We start from the raw sequence: 19309 nt of genomic DNA, 5'->3' as shown, positions 1-19309 counted from the left end.
GTTACATGGCTTAGTGGATTTCTTTAAACATATTTTTAAGCGACTATTATGTATGAGAATCTCCCTGTTCTGTGCTATGGTCTCTGCAGTCCTATAGCCTTTGGGACCATCTGAACACAGTGATGTCAGTTTCCCAACGGTGGCTGCCAGGCTTATCTGAGAGGCATATGAATACAGCCTGAGTCTTTGGCCATTGCTTTAAACAATCAAGATGCTGTGTGGCATTATTTGCTCATTGAGACCCCTGTCACTTGCATCAAGCAAGCTTTAAGCACAAATAAGTCATTCATGTCTTCCCTTACAATCTTGCCTCCAATAATGGTGCATTTTTTCCAAGAGACTGCTTCTGTATAGATTTTTACTTAAAACCTGTCTCAGAGCAAGACCTTAGTCTTGGTGGTTTTGGATAGATATGAGGTCAGTGCTGTTTCTGTTATACAGATCCTTATTCTAGTGGCCAACTACTTAGATCTCCCGCAGATAGGTTAGCTGCTTCCGTTGGTTTTTAATGGCCTGATATGAGGGGCTTGGGGCAGATCCTTCCTGTAGTCTCACCGTGATTCTTTCTGAGGGAGGAGTAAGGCTGCTGCCTCCAGCTAGTTTGTCTGCAATATCCAGAAGTTGCATGTTCCGTGGATCTAGTCTTTCCTCTGCTCTTCCCCTTTAATAGCAAGAACCTTATTACAAAGGTCAGAAGAAACAAATGAACTTGTTTTCACAAAGCCATGTGCAGTTCAGCTTGCTCTAGACCAGATGGTGTAGTCTGAACCATAGCAGGCTCAAATAGTATTTTGTTCCTTGAATAGACTAGCAGTGAAATCAGGATCTGAAGATTTACCATCCCCTTGTTTGGGGTAGGATTAAGTTGTAATGGGTCTGTAGCTGCAGCATATGTTTCTGATCCATGGAGCTAGAGGGAAAATTGTATAACCTTTATCTAAAAATAGCTCATGTACTGTGTGGCTGATGGGTTCTTGCTACTTCTGTTTGGGTATGTTGACTGAAACTCAGCAAGCAGGTGCTATGGCATACATGTTTGCATTTTAATGCACGTATCATGCAGTCTTAGCACCTCCTTGTCTAAACCTTCGCAGTTTCTCCTTCCAGATGACTGCCAGCATTTCAGAGCAGCCATGCATTTCTGAAGAAAGATAACCTCTTCTCTAGAGATTGAAAGCTTGAGGTCTAATTACATTCAGCTGAGTGAGTGAAAATGAAGTTTGGCCAAGCAGAGGAACCATTTTTAGGGGGATGTTAACATGTATCACATCTGATCTCTGTGCTGACCCATTCTAACACTTAGGCAAACCTTCCAAAAGGCTTTTTAGATACTACGTATTGTTGATAACTATTGTCAGCATAATGTATGAAATACTGCAGTGCTGAACATCTGCTTTTGAATAAACAGGCATAGGCATTCCCATAGTCAGTCCCTAATCATAATTAAAAAGCATTTTCAATTAAATTCATGCTGAACAGAATGACATTCATAAATGTGAGGGGATGACATCTTTTAAACAGCCTCTTACAAAACCCAACCTTAAATTGGCTAGTACTGTAAGGAGAAAAAAAAAAAAGGTGACTTATGCTGCAGTCTCAAAGGTTTAAGATTGTTCATCTTTCATGACAGCTGAATCTACTACCTCTTGGACTGGAGGTTGTTGATCCTATAATGATGCATTGATTATGTTTAAAAGTCAGAATTAACTGCTTGCTTAGGTTCCCACGTGAGTTTCATGCAGGGGTGGGAAGGTGAATGAACAAAAGAGAGCAGGAGAGGAGGACAATGAAGTGATCATAAAGTCAAGTAGAACTCAGCTGTACTATGAGCACTTCTTTCATTAACTTCTTTCAGATAATTACTTCTCGTCTCCATCTCTTGGCTGAATCTGCAAAAAAGTCTTGCCAAAGTTCTGTTTCTTGGTGCTTTGGACAGTGCCTGTATGTAGCTATTTCTGTTCAAAATTGTGTGGCTTTACTCAAGCATAGATCCCCCTTTGGAGCTGTAATGTTTTTTTGGAAACTTTAGAACAAGTGAATGTCAAGATTGAGTAAAGATCATAAAACTATTTTTGAGGAATGTATCCTGACATTTTTTTGGCAGATGGAGAGCAGACGCACACAGATCCAACACAGATATTTTACTGGCAATGTGAGAAGTGTTATTTGTTATGTTGTCGTCTCTAAGCTCTGCCAGAGCTTCTAATCACATGTGAAATTAACAAAATTTCAAGCCAATGTCATGGTAGCTTGCCCCGCGCCATAGGCTGGATTAGGCAGTACCTGCTCCCGGTCAGATTATGGATGGCAAGAGAAAAATCATACTGCAATTTCTAGTCTTAATAAGGGAGGAGTGCATTTCTAGCCCAGCAGTTACTGGGTGGCACTAGCATGACAGCATTGTTCCACAGGGAATGGCCCCCTCCATGACAGTTTGATAAACTCTAATCTCAAGTGGTTCTGCTTAGCTCGTAAGGCAAAAGGACTGGAGAAGGTGTACCGCTAGCCAGAAAGACCAGAAGCCCAACAGCAACGCCTGCTCTGCTTACAGCCACCAAATTGTTCATCTGAGAAAGTGGTGGAAAGGAACTGATTTTATTCAGCTCTCCGAACAGTTTCATAAATCTGTTGCATGCCATTATCACCCCTGTAAAAAAAAAAAAAAAAGTCAGTTTAGGTGCAACTAGCCTTCTGAGCATGCGTAAACTCAGATTTGTTCAGACAAAGCCATTCACAAATTCTTCCCTGCCTTCAATTGCAATATGGTTCTAGAATGGAGCTACAATAAATGAGATGGTTTTTTTTTTGCCCATTCATAAGTAACGAAAAACCTTCAAGAACCTTTACCTTCAGAACAAGGATACTTTGCGAATCCAGAGAGAACGATTTGGAGTTAGAGATGACTTTGTAAAACCCTTTTGAAAGCTTGCTGTGCACTTTGTACTAAAAGTATTTTGAAACTAGAATCCATCTGGATATTAATAAGAGATTTGAGACTCCCTCTTGTGGCTGCTTTAAGCTGGTCTTGGGCATTTGTGATGAAGATTTTGCCATCCTGCAAGTCCTAAGGCTAATTCAGTATTGCTAATAGAAACTTGATAATTGATTAAAGATTTCTGTTTGCTACGAGCCTCACTTGAACATTGTCTCAACTTAGTTTTTTCTACATGTGGAAAAAAACTTAAGTGAAAAGAGGAAGAAAAATTGGTTGAAAAGTTCTGATCACCTCAATTACATTTGATGTGAGTTCAGGAAGTTAAGACAGCTAAAGCAGATGGAGGTTGTTGGGAAATCCCAGTGCAATTTCCATTTGCTTCTCTGAATCCAGAGAAGAGGCGTCTGTGGCACTGCAGAGCGCAGGATGGTGCTCAGCCCTGAACTGCTGGGCCAGTGTTAGCAGTGGGTGACAGGCAAACACAGGAAGCAGGTTAATTGCAATATTTAACTTCATGTAAAAACCCATTATTTCTCTTTATTCTATGAGGAATGGATGTGACCTTAGCAAATGGTCTTAATAACGTAACCTTGCCCTCCTGTTAATAATTTTATGGCTGTGCTTTTGCATGAGCCCTTCTGGGTGGGGTCTCGATGTAACTGCTGTGAGACACCTCCTGTGTGGCTGAGAGTGGTCCGAGCAGTGCCTTGGCAAGAAGAGCTGAGAAAATACAGCCCAGCAAAGTGGAAGCAAAAAGCCTGCGGTGTTATTTTGGCTGTTAAGGCAGTAAATCAGCCCAGCAACCAGCTGCTGTGCCGGGGGTGGTTCCTGAGTACCAGAGGCAGGTCAGCATCCCTTTGCTTGGCAGTGCAGGGGTTATTCCCTTTTTTTTTTTTCTCCCTGCTTCAAAGGCAAGTTTTTCCACTCCCTTACACACATTGCAAAAACGTTGGCAAGGCTAACGTGTGCACTGGTGCAGGTTCCTCCTGTGTGTGATATCTGGGGTTGACAGCAGCGGTGCTGCATTGCCTCTGAGCTCTGAGCCTGCTCAGCTGGTCGCGTGCCGCTCCAGGCTATCGCGGGGCTAGGGCACAAGCAGTTGGTGGGAGTGAGGAGCTTTGCTGTGTCTGACTGCATCCAGGAATGAGAGGGCTCAGAGAAAAGAAATAAGAGCATTGGATAAGGTAAAAGCTCCTCTGTCTTGCCTGCATCCCAAGCATCTCGTTGCCGCTGCCCTCACTGCTTGGGGAATAGCTTAGATCACGTTTGTCTGCGTTTGCCTACTGCAGATGCCCAAACAAAAGGATTCCAACCTGCGCGTTCTTGTGCTCTTGCCTGGGCTGGCAAATGCGGATGGTTCAAGCGAGTATTTTGTTCACGCTGTGTTCTGCTGCACAAAATAGTGAACAGCTTTTGCTGTTTTGATAGGGTTTAAATTAATTTCTCCCATCTCACCAGGGGAAATGAAGGCTGGGAAGAATGGCCATGCCTGTTGCTTTGTTAAGCTCGGCTTTGGCTCCGATTCTGGCACTGAGAAGGGAAATAAAATACAGGGGAAGGGGAGCTTTCTGAAAGAGCTACGGGTCTGCTCCCAAGTTGATAGGTTAAAACGTATAAAACACTGACTTTGAGGCATTGCTCTGATATTTGTAAAATCAGCGTGGCAGCTCTGTTAAGGGCTATGAGTCACCCCGAGGGTGGTTTAGTCCTTTATGAGCAGTAGCGCAGCCTTCTGCTTCCACGCAAACGGGAGCGAGAATTTTAATGGAGTCAGAATTACCCCTTTGGTTCGAGCACCGTCTGACCTCCGCTTTGTTCGCGCTGCCTCCCGTTCCCAGCTGTGCGGAGCGAGCCTGACCCATCTTTGTCTGCGGGAGAAGGACTGGACGCAGCCCGTGCAGCCCCATCAGCGCCAGCCGCGGCGGCTGCAGCCGTTCCCCCGCCGCTCTCCGCAGGCTCCCGTGCCGGGTCCCTGCCCGGCAGCTCCCGAGGGACGCGGTCAGGTGTGGCCCGACTTGGCTGCGGTTTGCAGGAAGCCGCTGACAGCGGGCCTGACCCCGGCCATGTGCACGCAGCGGGAGGCTCTGCCTGTCCCCAGGCGCGGCCTCAGGCGCTCGTGGCAAGCCTGCGCTCCAGGCTAAACAGAGGAAGGTGAGGGTCAGCAGCAGAGAGTTCTGCCCAAGACTCAGGAAGCACATTTTGGCAGAGGAAAGAAATACAATACAAGCAGGGAGGGAAACTCAGCTTCCATCCAACCCCCTCCAAGAAGCTTTTGGCTCCCTACAGCTGCCGGAGTCTTTACTATCAGTTATTGTGCTCTTTATTGTTACAAGCACTTGTGTTTTTTCTGCCTTTTACACCAGCACGTTGCGGAGGGGAAAGAACAGAGCGATCCGGGAGCGGTGCGGTCTGCAGGGCAGAGCCCTGTGCCAGGGGACAGGCCGCCCAGCTTCCCCCTGCTGCCTGCCACCGCCTCCTCTGTGGCCTTAGGATGTGCTGCTTCCCTCTGGGCCCTGGGGTGCTTCCACTGACACACCGCCCTTCACTTGTTCACCATCCCTGCCCTTGTCAAATGCTTCCAAGGGGTCTGGGGCAAAGCTTTGTTCTGTCAGGGCAGCCACAGGCCCACTGCTCACTGCCCTCCTTCCCCAGAGCAAGCAGAAGGAGCTGTGCCCAGCCCTGCCCTGGCCACTCAGCCCCGCAGCAGTCAGCCCCCCTTCCCCTGCAGATGCTGCCCGTGCTGGCAGCAGTGGGAGATGCAGTGGGGAAACCTGTGCAGGGACCCAAGGAGCAGCGGAGCTGGCTGCAGGAGACATCCCCAGCGCGCAGACAGCACCAGCACGCAGTGCTCAGCACTTGTCCTTGCAAACCCTGCTCTGCTCCCCATCATCACTCGCTTAGAGCCTTTGTTTCTCCTAACCATGAGTGAAACCAGTTGTGGGATTTCGTGTTAAGGGCATGACATAATCAGAGTCTGGGAATTCCACTGGAGGAATCCTTTTGAAGATTTACTAGTCTGGCTAATTACAGTAAAACTCTGAAGGTGCTGCAGTCTAAATGATTAACAGTTAATAAGTGGAGGTTTCTGCTTTCTTGTACTTTTTTGCTACGAAACAAAACAGACCAATTCTGGCTACGTCACTAGCGGTTTCTTTTAGGAAGGAGATCTGCCAGAGGCGTGCTAACAGGTTTTCACAACTCCACTGTCCATCTCTGTTGGTGGTAGCAGATCATTCAATTAAAAATGTAAGTCATTTCCTTGCTTCTTTCTATGTTTGTTGTTTTTCTGCCTTTCTTTAAGCTCGAGTAGTGACAACAGCCTGGAGGATTTATTTGCTGCTTGTTGACATTTTCGCTTTCTGATGCGCATCCTTACATTACCCTGTAGAGTTCAGGCCATCTCAGCCACAGAGGGATGGTTTAAGGAAAGGCAGCCTTAGAAAATACCTCTTCCATGTTCCTTTCCTCCCAAAATGCCCACATTATCAAAGCACTTAATAATTCTTAATTTTGATTATCTACTTCCATGTATAGCCCATTTACCTGTTATTGCCATTAAAATATTTGCTCTCTGTGCCAGCATCTCTATCATATTTTTGCTCAGATGTGTTGTAGTAAACCCGCTGTGTCTCATTCTCTGCCTGCTCCACCTCTGAGCTCCTGCAGACCCCCACCTGCCCACCTTCATGTCTCCATCCTCCCACCCACTCCTGCAGCCTGCAAGGGCTGCCCTCGTGCCATGGCTGGAGGCACCCTCAGCTTGTAGGGGTGACGTGGTGCTGCTTCCATCGGAGCTGTTTTTCCAAATTAGGCCCTAAATTTCCCTGTGCCACCTTCTGATGTCTGCACAGGGATCTGGAAGTGGTGCTGGGTGCCCGGGGGAAAAACGCTGCCCTGTGCCTGCTGCCCTGAGGCGAGGCACAGTGGGGATGGAGCAAGGAGAGTAGCCATGGGAAGGTGACGAAAGGGGCCTGGGCTGAGCTGGCAGCGGGTGCATGGAGATGGCAGCAGGACACCCGAGAGGCTCAGAAGCAGCAGAGAACCTCGGTGACTGCAAACCCCATCTCAGGGCTTGCTTCAGCCACCACAGTCCAGCTGCCCTGCACATCCCTGGGGCGAGAGGCCTGAGCCTGGGCACTGCTGGAGCCCCGTGTCCCCGGTGCTGCCAGGTGCCAGCCACCACGGAGGATGAGCAGCTCCCGCAGCACGGCGCTACCGGGTGCTGGTGCCGTGCCGAGCCGCCCGCTGGCAAGCTGTGGGTGGCTGGGCTGTCGTGTGGTAGGCAAAGTGCTGCAGAACAAAACTGAATTGAAGTGATTCTTTCCCTCTCCCCTTGGCCTGCGAGGAAATCTTTTTCCATTTACTATAAAACATGGCCCTTAATAGTGCTGAAGTGTTCTATGTATTTTAAATAAACATGAGTGGATTTGAGCCCAGGAGGACATGAAAGAATGCAGCGTTTGCGGGGTACCGGCCCGGCACACATGTCAGCAATTTGGCTGCCTTGTGTACTTTGGCTTTTAAAAAAGCATTTAAAAGTAAACAAATGAAGGAAAATCTGGCAGCTGGATTTCAAAGTAAATTGCTTTCAGCTGATAGACCCCGTTTCCAGCTTGGTTGGGTAGTATCAAGCCGTACACATCCAGCGAGAAGAGCAAGCGGCCAAGGAGGCGAGCGGGGGTGGGAGGGAGAACAAAAGCAGGGAAGTTCTGTGGATTTAATTCTTCCATTTCCTTCCTTTGCACCAAACACTCCCTGCCTGTCACTGCCCTCATGTCAGACGGGCAAGCTCAATACTTCAGACAGCAAATTGCGCTCCGCCGTCTCCCAGCCCCTGCTCTGCTGGGGCTCGCTGCCTCCTCCAGCCAGGCTGGGAGCATCACAGTGGGGCCAACACTGTCCCCGTGTCCCCTCTGAGAGGCACGGCGAGGGCTCTGTGCTCTCATCCTGGTGTCCTGCCACCAACCCTGCAGTGCAGAGGGGTGACCCCCACCCACACAGCCCCCGGTGCTGCCAGCATTGCCCCGCCGGCGGGGGAAGCGGAGCTGGAAGCAGCAGAGATAACGCAGGCATCAGGAGCACGGGCTGCGGCGAGGCCCTGCGCCTCCGGAAGGGTCTGGTGTGGCCCTGAAGGAGGAGACTCAGCAAATGCTGACAGATAATAACGAGGTCCCGGGCTGGACAAAGAGGGGAGGTTGCTGAGGTCACGCTTTGGCTCAGCTTCGGGCTCCTTCTGCTTTGACTCGCGTTTCCTCAAGTTTATAAAACTTTCTGCGGGTTGGTTCGGTGGAAAGGGCAGAGGAAACCGGTGGGTCTGCAATACTGGCAGTGTGGGGCCGGGGCCGGGCTGCTCCACGCACGCAAAGACGACGTGCCCAGGGCTGTCCTGCTGGCACCGATGCTGCGATGCCCCCCTGGGGGTGTAGGGCCCTGCAGCCCCCCAGGAGCCGCGTGAGGCTTCAGCAGGAGGAGGCAGCACAGGGATGATGTCCCTGCAGCTCTCAGCATGCAGCTCCCTGCTCCACACTGCAGGACCCCGCTCAGCTCGTGGCTGAGGACACGGCTCCATGCGATGCTCCCTTTATGGGTACAGTTAAGCAGAAAGGCTCGCTCTAATGGTTTTCCTCCTCCCTGTACCTCAGCAAATGGAGTCCCTTCCCAGCTCCCCTGGCAGTGCTGAGGTGCTGCCAGCTGTACCCCACAAGGGAAAAATGTGGTGAAACCTTCTGGGTGAGAAACTCTGAGCGCAAAAGGAGCCGGGGCTGAGGCAGTGCTGTACTGCCATGACGGGAGCCAGCCGGGCCGGCTGCGCCGAGCCGCAGGACAGCTCTCATTATCCCTTGGCACAGGAGGCCTCTGGCACCAGTGCTGGGAGCTGGCAGCGCCCGCACGCACCTGCCGGCACCAGTGGGCTCACCGGGAAGCTCCTGGCTCTCGTTAATGCCATGGAAAAATGTTTTTGAGGCTCCCCAAATGGCCCCTTCCTCTCCGCCCTGGCGCAGGCTCCAGCACCCTGCCCAGGCGCTCAGGGCCCAGCCCCACCACCACAGCCCCGAAAGCTGCAGGGAAGAGGCTGCAGGACACACTGCGAAAGCACCTCCTGGGTTCTGTCATTTCTTTTCCTTCCTCAGGTAGGCAAATGGGGCTAGAAGGCTAGCAGTGGGGACGTGGTAGATTCATTTGTGTGGGGTGGGTGAGGCTCCAGCCCTCGTTCAGAGGGATGGAAACAACCCCCGGCAAAGACAGTTGCTTGGATGTCCCTGTGATTAACGGGAAGAATATGTAAATGTATATGGCAGTTGCCATGGCTACCAGAGGCATTAGGCGGGTGCTGGGGAAGGCAGAGCCCCTGGCCCAGCCCGGGTCAGGATTTGCATTTGCGGCACAGCGGCACCCCGGCACCCTGTGGTGCTGGTGCAGAGCCGCCAGGCTGAGCCCACCCCATGGCACCGCCGCGTCCCCAGCACCCCCAGCAAGACCTGGGCACCCCTGCCCGGCAGGAATCACCCCGAGGGAGCGATGTTCCTCGGTCCCACAGGGCCACACAGCAGCACAAAGCTGGGAGCGGGATGGGGATGGGGCCTGCACACAGGTGCACCAAACCCCCAGAGCCACCCAGCCCCACCTCACGCCAGGCCCAGCAGCAGCCCTTCCCCACAGCTCATTGCTGCCTGATCCTATAAAGCTGGGAGGGGAAAGAGGCTCCACCTGTATGGAGCCTGCAGAGCTGCCCCTGCCTGCCCCCAGGCCTCGTAAGTGCTGTGGGCGCCATGTTGTGTCACCTCACATCGTGTCACTTACCCCTGAGGCTGTCATGAGCCCTGACAGCAAGGAGCCCCCAGGAAATTCGTGCCCTCAGCAGTGCTCCTGCCCTTGTGCCAGCCCTAGGACCTGCTGGGTGGCTGCAGCCAGAGGGAGGAGGTGAAACCCTCTGGCCTTCAGCACCCTGACCCGAAAAGGTCCTGGCTGACAGCTGCTTGCACATCTTGCTGCCACTGCAGCATGAGCAAAGTGCTTTAAAAACTCTGTAAAAGAAAGCAGAAACCCTAGATAAGCTGAGAAATGGCACACTGGGGAGTGTGGGGTTGGAATTGACCCTAAACCTTGTGTGGGAAGGGGCTGCTTGGGAACATGCTGCTTGTCCCTCTGTACTCTGTGCTGGTGAGGCCCCACCTAGGGTGCTGTGCTTGGTTTTGGGCCCCTCAGCGAGCTGCTGGCTGTGGTCAGAGAGGAGCAGTGAAGCTGGTGAAGGATTTGGGAAATGAGACGAGGAGCAGCTGAGGGAGCTGGAGCAGGGGAGGCTGAGGGGAGGTGTCCGTGCTCTCTGCACCTGCCTGAAAGGAGGCTGCGCAAGGAGGGTGCTGGTCTTCTCCTTGGGTGGTAAGTGACAGGATGTGAGGAAATGGCCTCAGGTTGTACCAGGGGAGGTTTGGGTTGGACATCAGGAAGAATTTCCTCACAGAGACGGTGGTCAAGCACTGGAACGGGCTGCCCAGGGAGGTGGTGCAGGCATTTAAGGGCTGTGTGGCTGTGGCACTGAGGGACATGGTTTAGAGGTGGACTTGGCAGTGCTAGGTTGATGGTCAGACTGGATGATCTGAAGGGGCTTTTCCAACATAAACAACTCCATGCTTTTGTTTCATGCTGGAAGTGTAAATTTCAATATTTACCCTCAAACTGCTTTGCTAACCCAAGCTGAAGCAAGGCAGTGAGTTATCTCTCGGTTGGGACCTGTGGTGCTGACAGAGCCTGTGGGTGCCCCCACACCGACAGCCCCAGTGCCCGTGGCTGCTCCTGGCTTTGGGGGCAGCAGGGGTGTGGGGACCCCGAAGGATTTGGGGATCTCCCCGGCCCCCCATGGCCGGCCCCGGGCTCCTCCGCCTGTCCGAGTGCTCCGCTGCCGTTACAAATGGCAGGCGTGCACGCCTGGGCTCTCGTGTCTGCTATTTCCTTATAATTTAAGAGCCTTCCTCACATTAATCTTTTTATTTTTATTTTGACAAATGTATGTTTCCAGGAAGTTGCTGAGGTCAAAGCAGCATCTGTTGCTCGTTATTTTGGGGGATGCAGAGGGTCTTTGTGAGGGTTTCCAAAGCAACAAGGAATTAAGTGGTTTGTAAAGCGGAGACCAGGAATGAGGAGAGGGCTGGGGCTTCCCGAAAGGCAGCTGAAGATGCTGATGAAAATCAGATCAGCTCGCCTGTATTTTCTTGGAAACTTGATCTATTTTTCTTGTACAACTGTCAGCCTGACTCCCGTATTTCAAGCACTTGGCCAGAGCCAGCTCTGCGTTTCGGCGCTGGGATTAGCGTGGCCCCGGTCAGACTCGCGTTCCCCGGCCCATGCCGGCTGCTACGTGCTGCCCAGGAGCACGTGTGCGGTGCCGGCCATAGCGTGCTCCGAGGGCAGGGGCCAGGGAGGTACTGGGGACCAGTGGTCCCTGATGCGGTGCTGTCTGCAGACACGGGCAGGAGACCCCTGGGATGGCCCTGGACCCCCTGCACTGGGAATGGCCCTCATCCCCCAAAATGAGGGGCTTGGGGCTGAGCTCACACCTTGATTTGCCCGACACCCCTCCCAGGGGCACGATGCCACTTTGCCTGCTCTTGGCCAACGAGCAAAATTACCAAAATCGGCTGAGAAATTGGTGCTGGGTTGGTCCTGCGGCTGAGGGCTCTTGTGCTGGGCTGGCGTAGTGGTGAAAGCTGCTTTTTTCTTGCAAAACAACCCAAGGAGGGTCTGGTGCCAAGGCGAGGGCTGCTGAGGAGCCCAGGAGATTTATCGCTGAGGAAATACTTTCTCCAGCAACGGCCGACGGTCGCAGCAGGAACAATAGGAGATTCGCAACGTGAACAAAGCTGATTTCGTTCTTCTTTTTATCAATGCGTTTTCCTTGCGGAGCCTCCCTTCCTGGAAGTGGGAGATGCAGCTTCCCCCGCGCGCTGGCCGTGTAATCAGCAGGAATGGCAATATCCTGGCTGGGAAGCGAGCTGTGAAATGCTGTCGCCCGTGCTGATTTATGAGCCCGGGATGGCGCAAGCCGTGGCAGCGGCCAGCGGCGGGGCTGGCCCGGGGACAAAATGCCAGGGCGCGTGCAATATCCACGTATTCTTTCTCCTCCTCACCGGGTCCCCGGGGAGCCCGCGAGAGGAAGTTAATGGATTAGACACACACGTTCCGTTTTATTTTATTTTTTATTGCCCTGTCTTTCCAAACGCCTTTAGCAGACGCGCGATGACAATAGGGCCAGGCGGCGAGTGTCCCGGCCGGGCAGGCGGGGGGGTCAGCAGCCGGCTTGCAGGAGGTCAGCGCAATGCACGGCTGCTGTGGGGACACGGGGACAGACCTGTCCCGAGCAGGCTCCAGACAGGGGCAGCATGAAGGTGGCTCTGTGGCACCCATGCCATGGGAGCGGGCAGTGTCCGCAGGGCCATGTCGCCACTGTCCCATCCCTGCCCGCCAGGCTCCCGCGCCCCCGCCACGCCGCACCGTGCAGTCCTCACCCAGTGCCGGGAATATGAAATAATTATTCCGAGTGATCAGATTTTAATTATGCAACACAGAGGATGATTATTGTACGCCAAATTGGTGCCGAGTGCTTAGTTATGTATATGCCAAATTTAGTCTATACTATTATACCCAGTGGGTGGCCGTAGACAATCAGGAAGTAATTAGTTTTGCTGGAGGTTGTTCGCCTGCCTGGTTCGCTGTGCTGTCTGGGGAGCGTCTTGCTGCGCTCCGTGAATACCGCGGGCTTTGAGTTCAATACCGTCTTTTTGTGACAAGCTAATAAGCTGTCTGCATGGCGGCCTGTAATTAGCGCTGTCGATATTCATTTGGAAACCGAGACCGCGCGAAGCGTCTCTGCCGACGGTGCTTCCCTTTGTGGAGCCTCGGGGCCGGTCCCACCTCTCCTTCGAGGGACAGGGACACGGCCACGTCCTGGGCACGTTGGTGGGGGAGCAGAGCCCTGAGCAGAGCCACGGGGAGAGCACCACGATGCCCAGCAGCAGCCCAGGGATGCAGGAGGTGCTGTGCAGCCTCACCTTCTTGGGAGGAGGGATCCTACAGGGTCCCTGCTCACCTTCTGGGGTCTCGCCGGCAGAACCAGCGGTGCTCAGGGTTGTGCTGGCTGGGAGATGTTGCCCCCAGGCAGCGTTTGGTGCCGGTGCCGTGGGGCACTGGGATGCCGCCGCCTCGGCAAAAATGGCCTGGGTCTGCCGGGTGGGAATTGCCTGAAGTATGGAGCAACTTTTACCTCTGTTACACAAAGGAAACTTTCCTCCTCTTTTTGTCAGAGATGCTCACTCCATTGAAATGATTGGCATACTGGAGAGCTGAGAAACTAAATTGTTTATACACTAATGAATAGAAGCTTGATTGCAAGATCCTGTTTGGAAAATTATAGTGCTGAATTGAAGCCGTACAATTACATCCAAAATGCTGCATATTCATTTCATCTGCTTTGCATAGAGATTAACAAGCGAGCCCTAAAGCAGACTCTGAAATTAAAGCTAACACCAGATTTAGTCACAGGTTACAAACTAAATGGCATTGTTTGATGGATATGAATCTTTACCACCTGCCTGCCTGATGATTGCTAGCAGCTTACCAGACAGCAAAGGAAAAAGTTTCTTCCCATGAAGGAAGCATAATAAAACGTGGGGTTGGACGTGCCCCCTCCCCACGCGGCCCCGCCAGGCAGATGTCTCTGCGGAGGCTGCGTTTCCATCCCGCCCCTCGGCCGAGCCCCGAAGATGCCTTCGCCCTGAGCCCGTTCTGCTGCTGGCTGCAGCCCCTCTGGGGGCACAGTGCTGTGGGGTCCCCGTCCCCACCTGGGTCACACCCCACAGGGCCGGGCTTTGCCTCCCCCGGGGCTCTCTCTCCCTGTGCACCTGGGCTGGGCTTGGTTTGGGGCCAGGATTTAGTTTGGGAGCAGAAAGCAGAGTGTGGAAGGGCAGGGGGAGCTGGGGCTGCCCCGTCCTGGTCGGGAGCCCCAAAGGGTGTGGGGGCTGCAGTGGGTGGCAGCATCGGGTGCAGGTGCTGTGTGCTTGTGGGGATTGCTCTGGAAACGGGCCCTGTCCCTGAGGAACCTGCTCCCCACGTGGCAGGGGAGCAGGCTCAAGGCCTGGGGCTGCTCTGGCATCCAGCTGGGATCTCACTGCACTGGGAGAACTCCACAGCCTCATCCTGCACCCCAGGGCACTGTCAGGGCTGGGCGGCGAGACGCTTCCCGCGAGCAGGACAGGGACCACGGCACTGGCTCTGCAAATCCGAGACATTTATTTTCTTTAAAAGTCAGTTACCAAACCGTAGTGTGGGTTAGCTCCTAAGGAGTGGTCTCTGCCTCTACCACGCTAATGCACAGCCCAACCGCAGCTCCTCCGCTGTCAGCTCCTGCTTTGTGGCTCCTGGCCAGTGCCAAGCCCTGCGGTTCTGCACAGCCGGGGGGTCCTGGGGTCCCACCACCCCCTCCTGCTGCACCGGGACTGGGGCAGAGCTGCTCCGATTCTCCATCTCCTGACACATCCCCATGTCAACCCTCTAGCACCTTCCCAAACCCCTCTCGCATGCACCCACATGAAGATCACCTCCCAAAACCCACCCCAGCCCCCGTGCTGCTGGGGGATGCGTGGCAGCACCTGGCATCCTTGGATGTTCCCCCAGGGCTGGGTTTCTTCCTTATACCTTCAGTACACAAACTCATCCCCAGACATTCACACTTCCCAAACAAACTCAAACCCTACCATAATGCCCCAACACGACGTAGCAGCGTCCGCCTGCAGCCCCTGGCTGCTCAGAGGTACGTGAAGCTCTCCCACGGAGCAGCTGCTGCCCCCACCTCAAGGTGCAGGCAGTACCTGCTGCAGCAATGGGCTCCCCAGGCTCCCCTGCACCCCATCACCCCGTTGTGGCCTCCTGTGGGCCCCCAGCCTGTGTGGGCAGCAGGAAAAGGCACCTTTGGAGGGAGGCAGCGGTGGCACCACCGCACAGGGACGTGGCAGCAGGAGTGAGGCTGCCATCCCCAGAACAGGGCTGGTGTCAGGGTAGCGAGGCACCCGCTGGGGTGGCACACGGTGTTAGGGTGGCTGGGCTCTGATGGGCAGGGGTAGCAGCAGGAGCCTCGTGTCCAAGTATTTACAGCCCTGCCGTGCCCTGGCCCAGGGGCTCCGGGGATGTTTGGGGTGGGATGGGCAGGGTGCAAGCGAGCAGAGCACCGTGTGGTGACCGCTGGCTGGGAACAGCCTCAGAGCGAGCCCAGCCAGTGCCATCTGCATCCAGGGACCCATGCGGCACCCCAACCAGAGGCAGGACAGACAGACAAGGACAGGGGACAGCGGGAGGGCAGTGTGAGCTGGTGCAGCAGGCAGGGACAGAGCAGGGACCTGCCACCCAGCTGGGGCACGAGGGCCCCCAACCCCAGCGCAGCGGTGTGGATGGAGCCGCTGGGACTGCCTCCAGCCAGCTGCCACACGCCGTGGTCCAACTAAGAGGGGACTCTGCTGGGCCCCACAGCAGCGTCCAGCTTCGGTTCCAGCAGCTCATCTTCTGAGAAGCTGATGTGTAGGCAGGTGTCGTCCGCAGGAGAGAAGGGCACTATGCTGTCCGTGGGGCTCACCAGCACGGCCAAGTCCTTGCCCAGGACCTCGCTGGCTGCGGGGTCGTGGCAGCTGGCTGGTGGGGACGTGTGCCCGTTCTCCCCAGCCCTGTCCTTGCTGAGAACACGTTGGAAGGTCCTGGAGGGGACGGGCTCTGAGCTGGAGGCAGCGCTCCAAGCAGGAGTCCTCGCCTCGGAGTCCAAGAGGGTGAGGGAGCTGGCAGTGATGTTGGTGAGGCTGGACACGCTGGGGCTGGGAAGGCTGACGTGGGCAGTGCTCTCGGGCTTGGCCTCCACCTCCAGGCTCGGGGAGGTCTTGCTGGACCTCTTGCGTAGGATGGGTGGCGGCGGGTTGAGCTTGGGAATGGGCTGCTGCCGCCTGGGAAGCGAGAGCAGAGAGGAGGTGATGGGCAAGGAACTACTTACCTGTGTGGATGGCTTGCTCTGGCTGCCCCAGGCTCTCCAAAAGGCAGACACCTCTTGTGTTCAGTGCAACCGCTGCTGTGTGTGTTGGAGCTGGGGTGCTGCAGCGACGTGGCACTGACCACCTTGCTCCAGGAGGATAAGAGCAGCACAGACAGTGACCCTCAGCCCTGTCCCCAGGGATGGACATGGTGGATTTCATGCCCAGCTCTGCCCTCCTGGTCTCAGCCAGCACACAGACCCTCGAGCCACGGGACCAAGAGCACCGCCCTCCCTCCCTCCCCAGGGGCAGCTGTGAGCACCCTGCTGCAGGCGCTGTGCTGTTGTGCTGCTTTTGGCTGGAATCAAGCTAATTTTCTTCACACTAATTTGTGTGCTGCTGCGTTTTGGATTAGTGACAAAAGCACCGCGGTGCTCCTGCTCCGGCCGGTGGGAGCAGAGGCAGCGGGTCCCCACCTGTCCTCGTCCCCTCTGTCCGCATCCTCTGCCTTCTGCCGGCCGCTCCCGTTGAGCAGAGCCACCTCGCTGACCTCGGAGCCCTCCACGCGCCTGCTGAGCCCCTCCTGCCCCTCCAGCGCGGTGGTCAGTCCCTCGTCCCCCTCCTTGCTGCCGAAGCGGGGGCCGCCCCTCTCCAGGCCCAGCAGGTTGAGGTAGGAATCCCCAGCGCCCAGAGCCGACAGCGAGCGGGGGCCCACGGGGCTGCCCAGGACGCTGGCGGGCGTGGAGGTGGAGGGCAGGGCGATGTCCAGGCTGTAGTGGTTCTTCAGGTTGAGGGACAGCGACTGCGCCAGGGACAGGTTCTGCAGCGAGCGGTCAACTGCGGCGACACGGAGAGAGCCCCGGGGTGAGCGAGGTGCTGGGACTGACCCCGGAGCAAGGCAGCACCCGGTCCCCGTGCCCTCTCACCTGGCTGCCGGCGCTGTGCCCGGCTCTCCAGCGCCTTCAGCTGCCGCACCAGCAGCGAGACGTGCTGCAGCAGGTCGCGGTTGGTCAGCAGCAGCTGCCGCACCCGGGCCTGCGCCTCGATGCGCGCCGCCGTCTCCGCTGCCAGCTGGTCCTTCAGCAGCTGCACCTGCGGGAAGGGACGGGGCTGCGGGGCCGGAGCATCCCCGGGCACCCCCGGAGCATCCCCGGGTACCTCCGGAGCATCCCCGGCTCCTCCAGGGCTCTCCCCGGAGCATCCCCGGGTCCCCCCCCAGCAGCTCCCCGGGCACCCCCCGGCTCTGCGCGGGGCTTGGGCGCCCTCTGCCGGTCCTCGGGGCCCCCACGGGCGGGGAGCGGCCGCTCGGTCCCGTCCCGGTCCCGCAGGGCGAGGAGAGGGGCAGGGGGTGTCCCCGGGGAATGCAGGACTTGTACCTGAGCCACCGCCACCTGCGTCTGCTGCTGCTGCTGGAGGAGCTGCTGCTGGAGGAGCTGGAGGCAGTGCTGGGAGGCCAGCGGCGTGATGGAGGCTGAGGAGCAGGGGCTGCCAGGGCTCAGCAGCTGCTGGGAGCCAGCCGGGCACAGGGAGCAGCTCTCGGGGTCCTGGAGTGGAGAAAAAGTCCCGGTGAGGGGGGTTGGTTAACTTGGGCTGCCAGACAGAAGCTCCCCAGGAGTTTGCTGGGGCCCTGCGGCACTGCACTGGGGAGGCAGAGCTGCCCCCGCAGCCACCCAGACCCAGGCTGGGCACTGCTCGCTGCCAGAAACCCCCCTCGTGCCCACACTGTGCCGTGCACCCCCCTGCACCCCCAGCATCCCAGCATGGGCCCTGCAGAGCCCCGGGCAGCGCAGTGCAGGGACGGTGACCCCACGGCCACGTCCCTGCTCCTGGGCAGCGCGGGGGCACCAGGGCAGCAGCGGGCAGATCCACATCTAAACGGTAAAGCAGAGCAAAGCCCAGCCTTCTGAGCCAAGGAAATAAATCCAATTGAATGCATTTCATCGCAGCTGTTTGCAGCCAGGCTCTGCAAGCGATACAATTGTGTGAAATGAAATGGTGCCATTAAGGCAGCCAGGAAACGCTCGCTGAACGGCTCTGCAGAGCAGCTATTCATCACGGGCTGCCCACGGCCAGCACCGAGCGCACCCTCGGTGTCTTTGCTGCAGAGGCTGGGCTGCCCTGAGGGATGCTGCTGCCCAGGGGAAGCAGGGAACTGGGGTCGCTGCCTGAGCACAGGCAAGTGACCGCTGCAGACCAGCCCTGGGGCCCAGAAACCAGCTCTGCCCTGCACCAGGGGACTCTCATGGGTTGGGGAAGTGACACAGCCAACTACAAACCAGCTGGATGCTGAGCAGGCAGCCCTGCCACGGGTCTGCCCACGGCGACTGGGGTGTTTCACCCATGGTGGTGACAGTCCTGGCTGGCTCCGTGTGCCCTGTGAGCCCGAGCTGCTTCACGGCGTGGGGCACCAGGAAGGTGGGCTCTGCAGTGGGGGCAGCTTCCCCAGCCTGGTCCCAAGGATTCTTACCTGGCAGTTCTTGTCCTTGGTGCCTTGTCCGGCTTTCAGCACGCTGAGCTCACCCCTGGCAGCCGGCAGCTCTCCTGGTCCCCTCTCAGACACGCAGATGCCATCGGAGTCGAGGCCAACCTCGTCCACATCTGTGATCTTGGAGCCCTTTATCTGGTGCACTTCAAACGAGATGGATAAAATGAACCAGGCACAGCTGCCAGCCCCCCAACAGCCCAAGAAGAAGAGCCAAGCAGCGAAGCCTTGCTTCAAGTCTTCGTGTGCTGCAGCGGGGCAGGAGCAGGGCAGCGTGCCAGGCCACCACCCTGCTGGAAAAGGAGGCTCAGCCTCCGTGTTCCCAGGATGGGGAGGTGGGAAGGCCGCATCCCCCGCGGCCCCAGATGGGCCACGAAGCTCTCGCTGTCAGCAGAGCTGGCCCAGGAGGACAGGTCACCGTGCAGCCCCCCACCCCAATACATCCCTGCCTCCCAGACCCCGCGGGGAGCTGGACGTCACCTTCTGGTGGCTGCTCCTCCGCCGACTTGTCGCTGGCCCCGTCTGCCTGCCCGTCGGCGTTCTGCAGGGCGTGCTGCAGGCTCAGCTTGTGGCACACCTCGAAGGCCTGGCCCACCGTGCGCACCACGCGCATGGCCTGGCTCTGCGGGGCAGAGACCCCCCCCGTCAGCCCTGGGGAGGGTCCCACAGCCCCAAACACACCCCGGCAGGCAGGGCGCGGGGCCCGAGGTGGACGCAGCGTCCTACCTTCTTCTTGGATTTGAAGACGTTGCACCTGAAGGAGTTGTTGGCACCGTCCCTCGCGATGTAGCTGAATATTTTCAGGTCTTGCGAGTCGTGAGACACGTAGAAGATTCTGGGGGAAGGCACAGGGGGAATTAAGCATACAGAAGAAGCTCTTTCCCCAGACAG

At 56.1% G+C, this 19309-nt stretch overlaps 1 protein-coding gene across 2 annotated transcripts in view; it reads right to left on the bottom strand.

Moving 5' to 3' along the window:
- Positions 1-14199: 14199 nt before the first annotated feature.
- Positions 14200-19309, bottom strand: part of LOC137842521 (carboxyl-terminal PDZ ligand of neuronal nitric oxide synthase protein-like) — a 30332-nt gene continuing 25222 nt past the window's right edge. For both annotated transcript variants that reach the window (XM_068656658.1, XM_068656660.1), the window contains 7 exons: positions 19145-19253; positions 18899-19040; positions 18404-18564; positions 17313-17480; positions 16863-17028; positions 16413-16773; positions 14200-15912 (listed from right to left, as the gene is read on the bottom strand). In XM_068656658.1, coding sequence (XP_068512759.1) covers positions 15423-15912; positions 16413-16773; positions 16863-17028; positions 17313-17480; positions 18404-18564; positions 18899-19040; positions 19145-19253 — 1597 coding nt within the window. In that variant the 3' untranslated portion in view covers positions 14200-15422. The remainder of the gene's footprint in view (positions 15913-16412; positions 16774-16862; positions 17029-17312; positions 17481-18403; positions 18565-18898; positions 19041-19144; positions 19254-19309) is intronic.

This window comes from Anas acuta, chromosome 20 (genome assembly GCF_963932015.1).
Source record: "Anas acuta chromosome 20, bAnaAcu1.1, whole genome shotgun sequence".
Taxonomy (NCBI): Eukaryota; Metazoa; Chordata; class Aves; order Anseriformes; family Anatidae; genus Anas; species Anas acuta.
The sequence above is the reverse complement of the archived record's forward strand: the minus strand, read 5'-3'. Positions and strand labels throughout refer to the sequence as shown.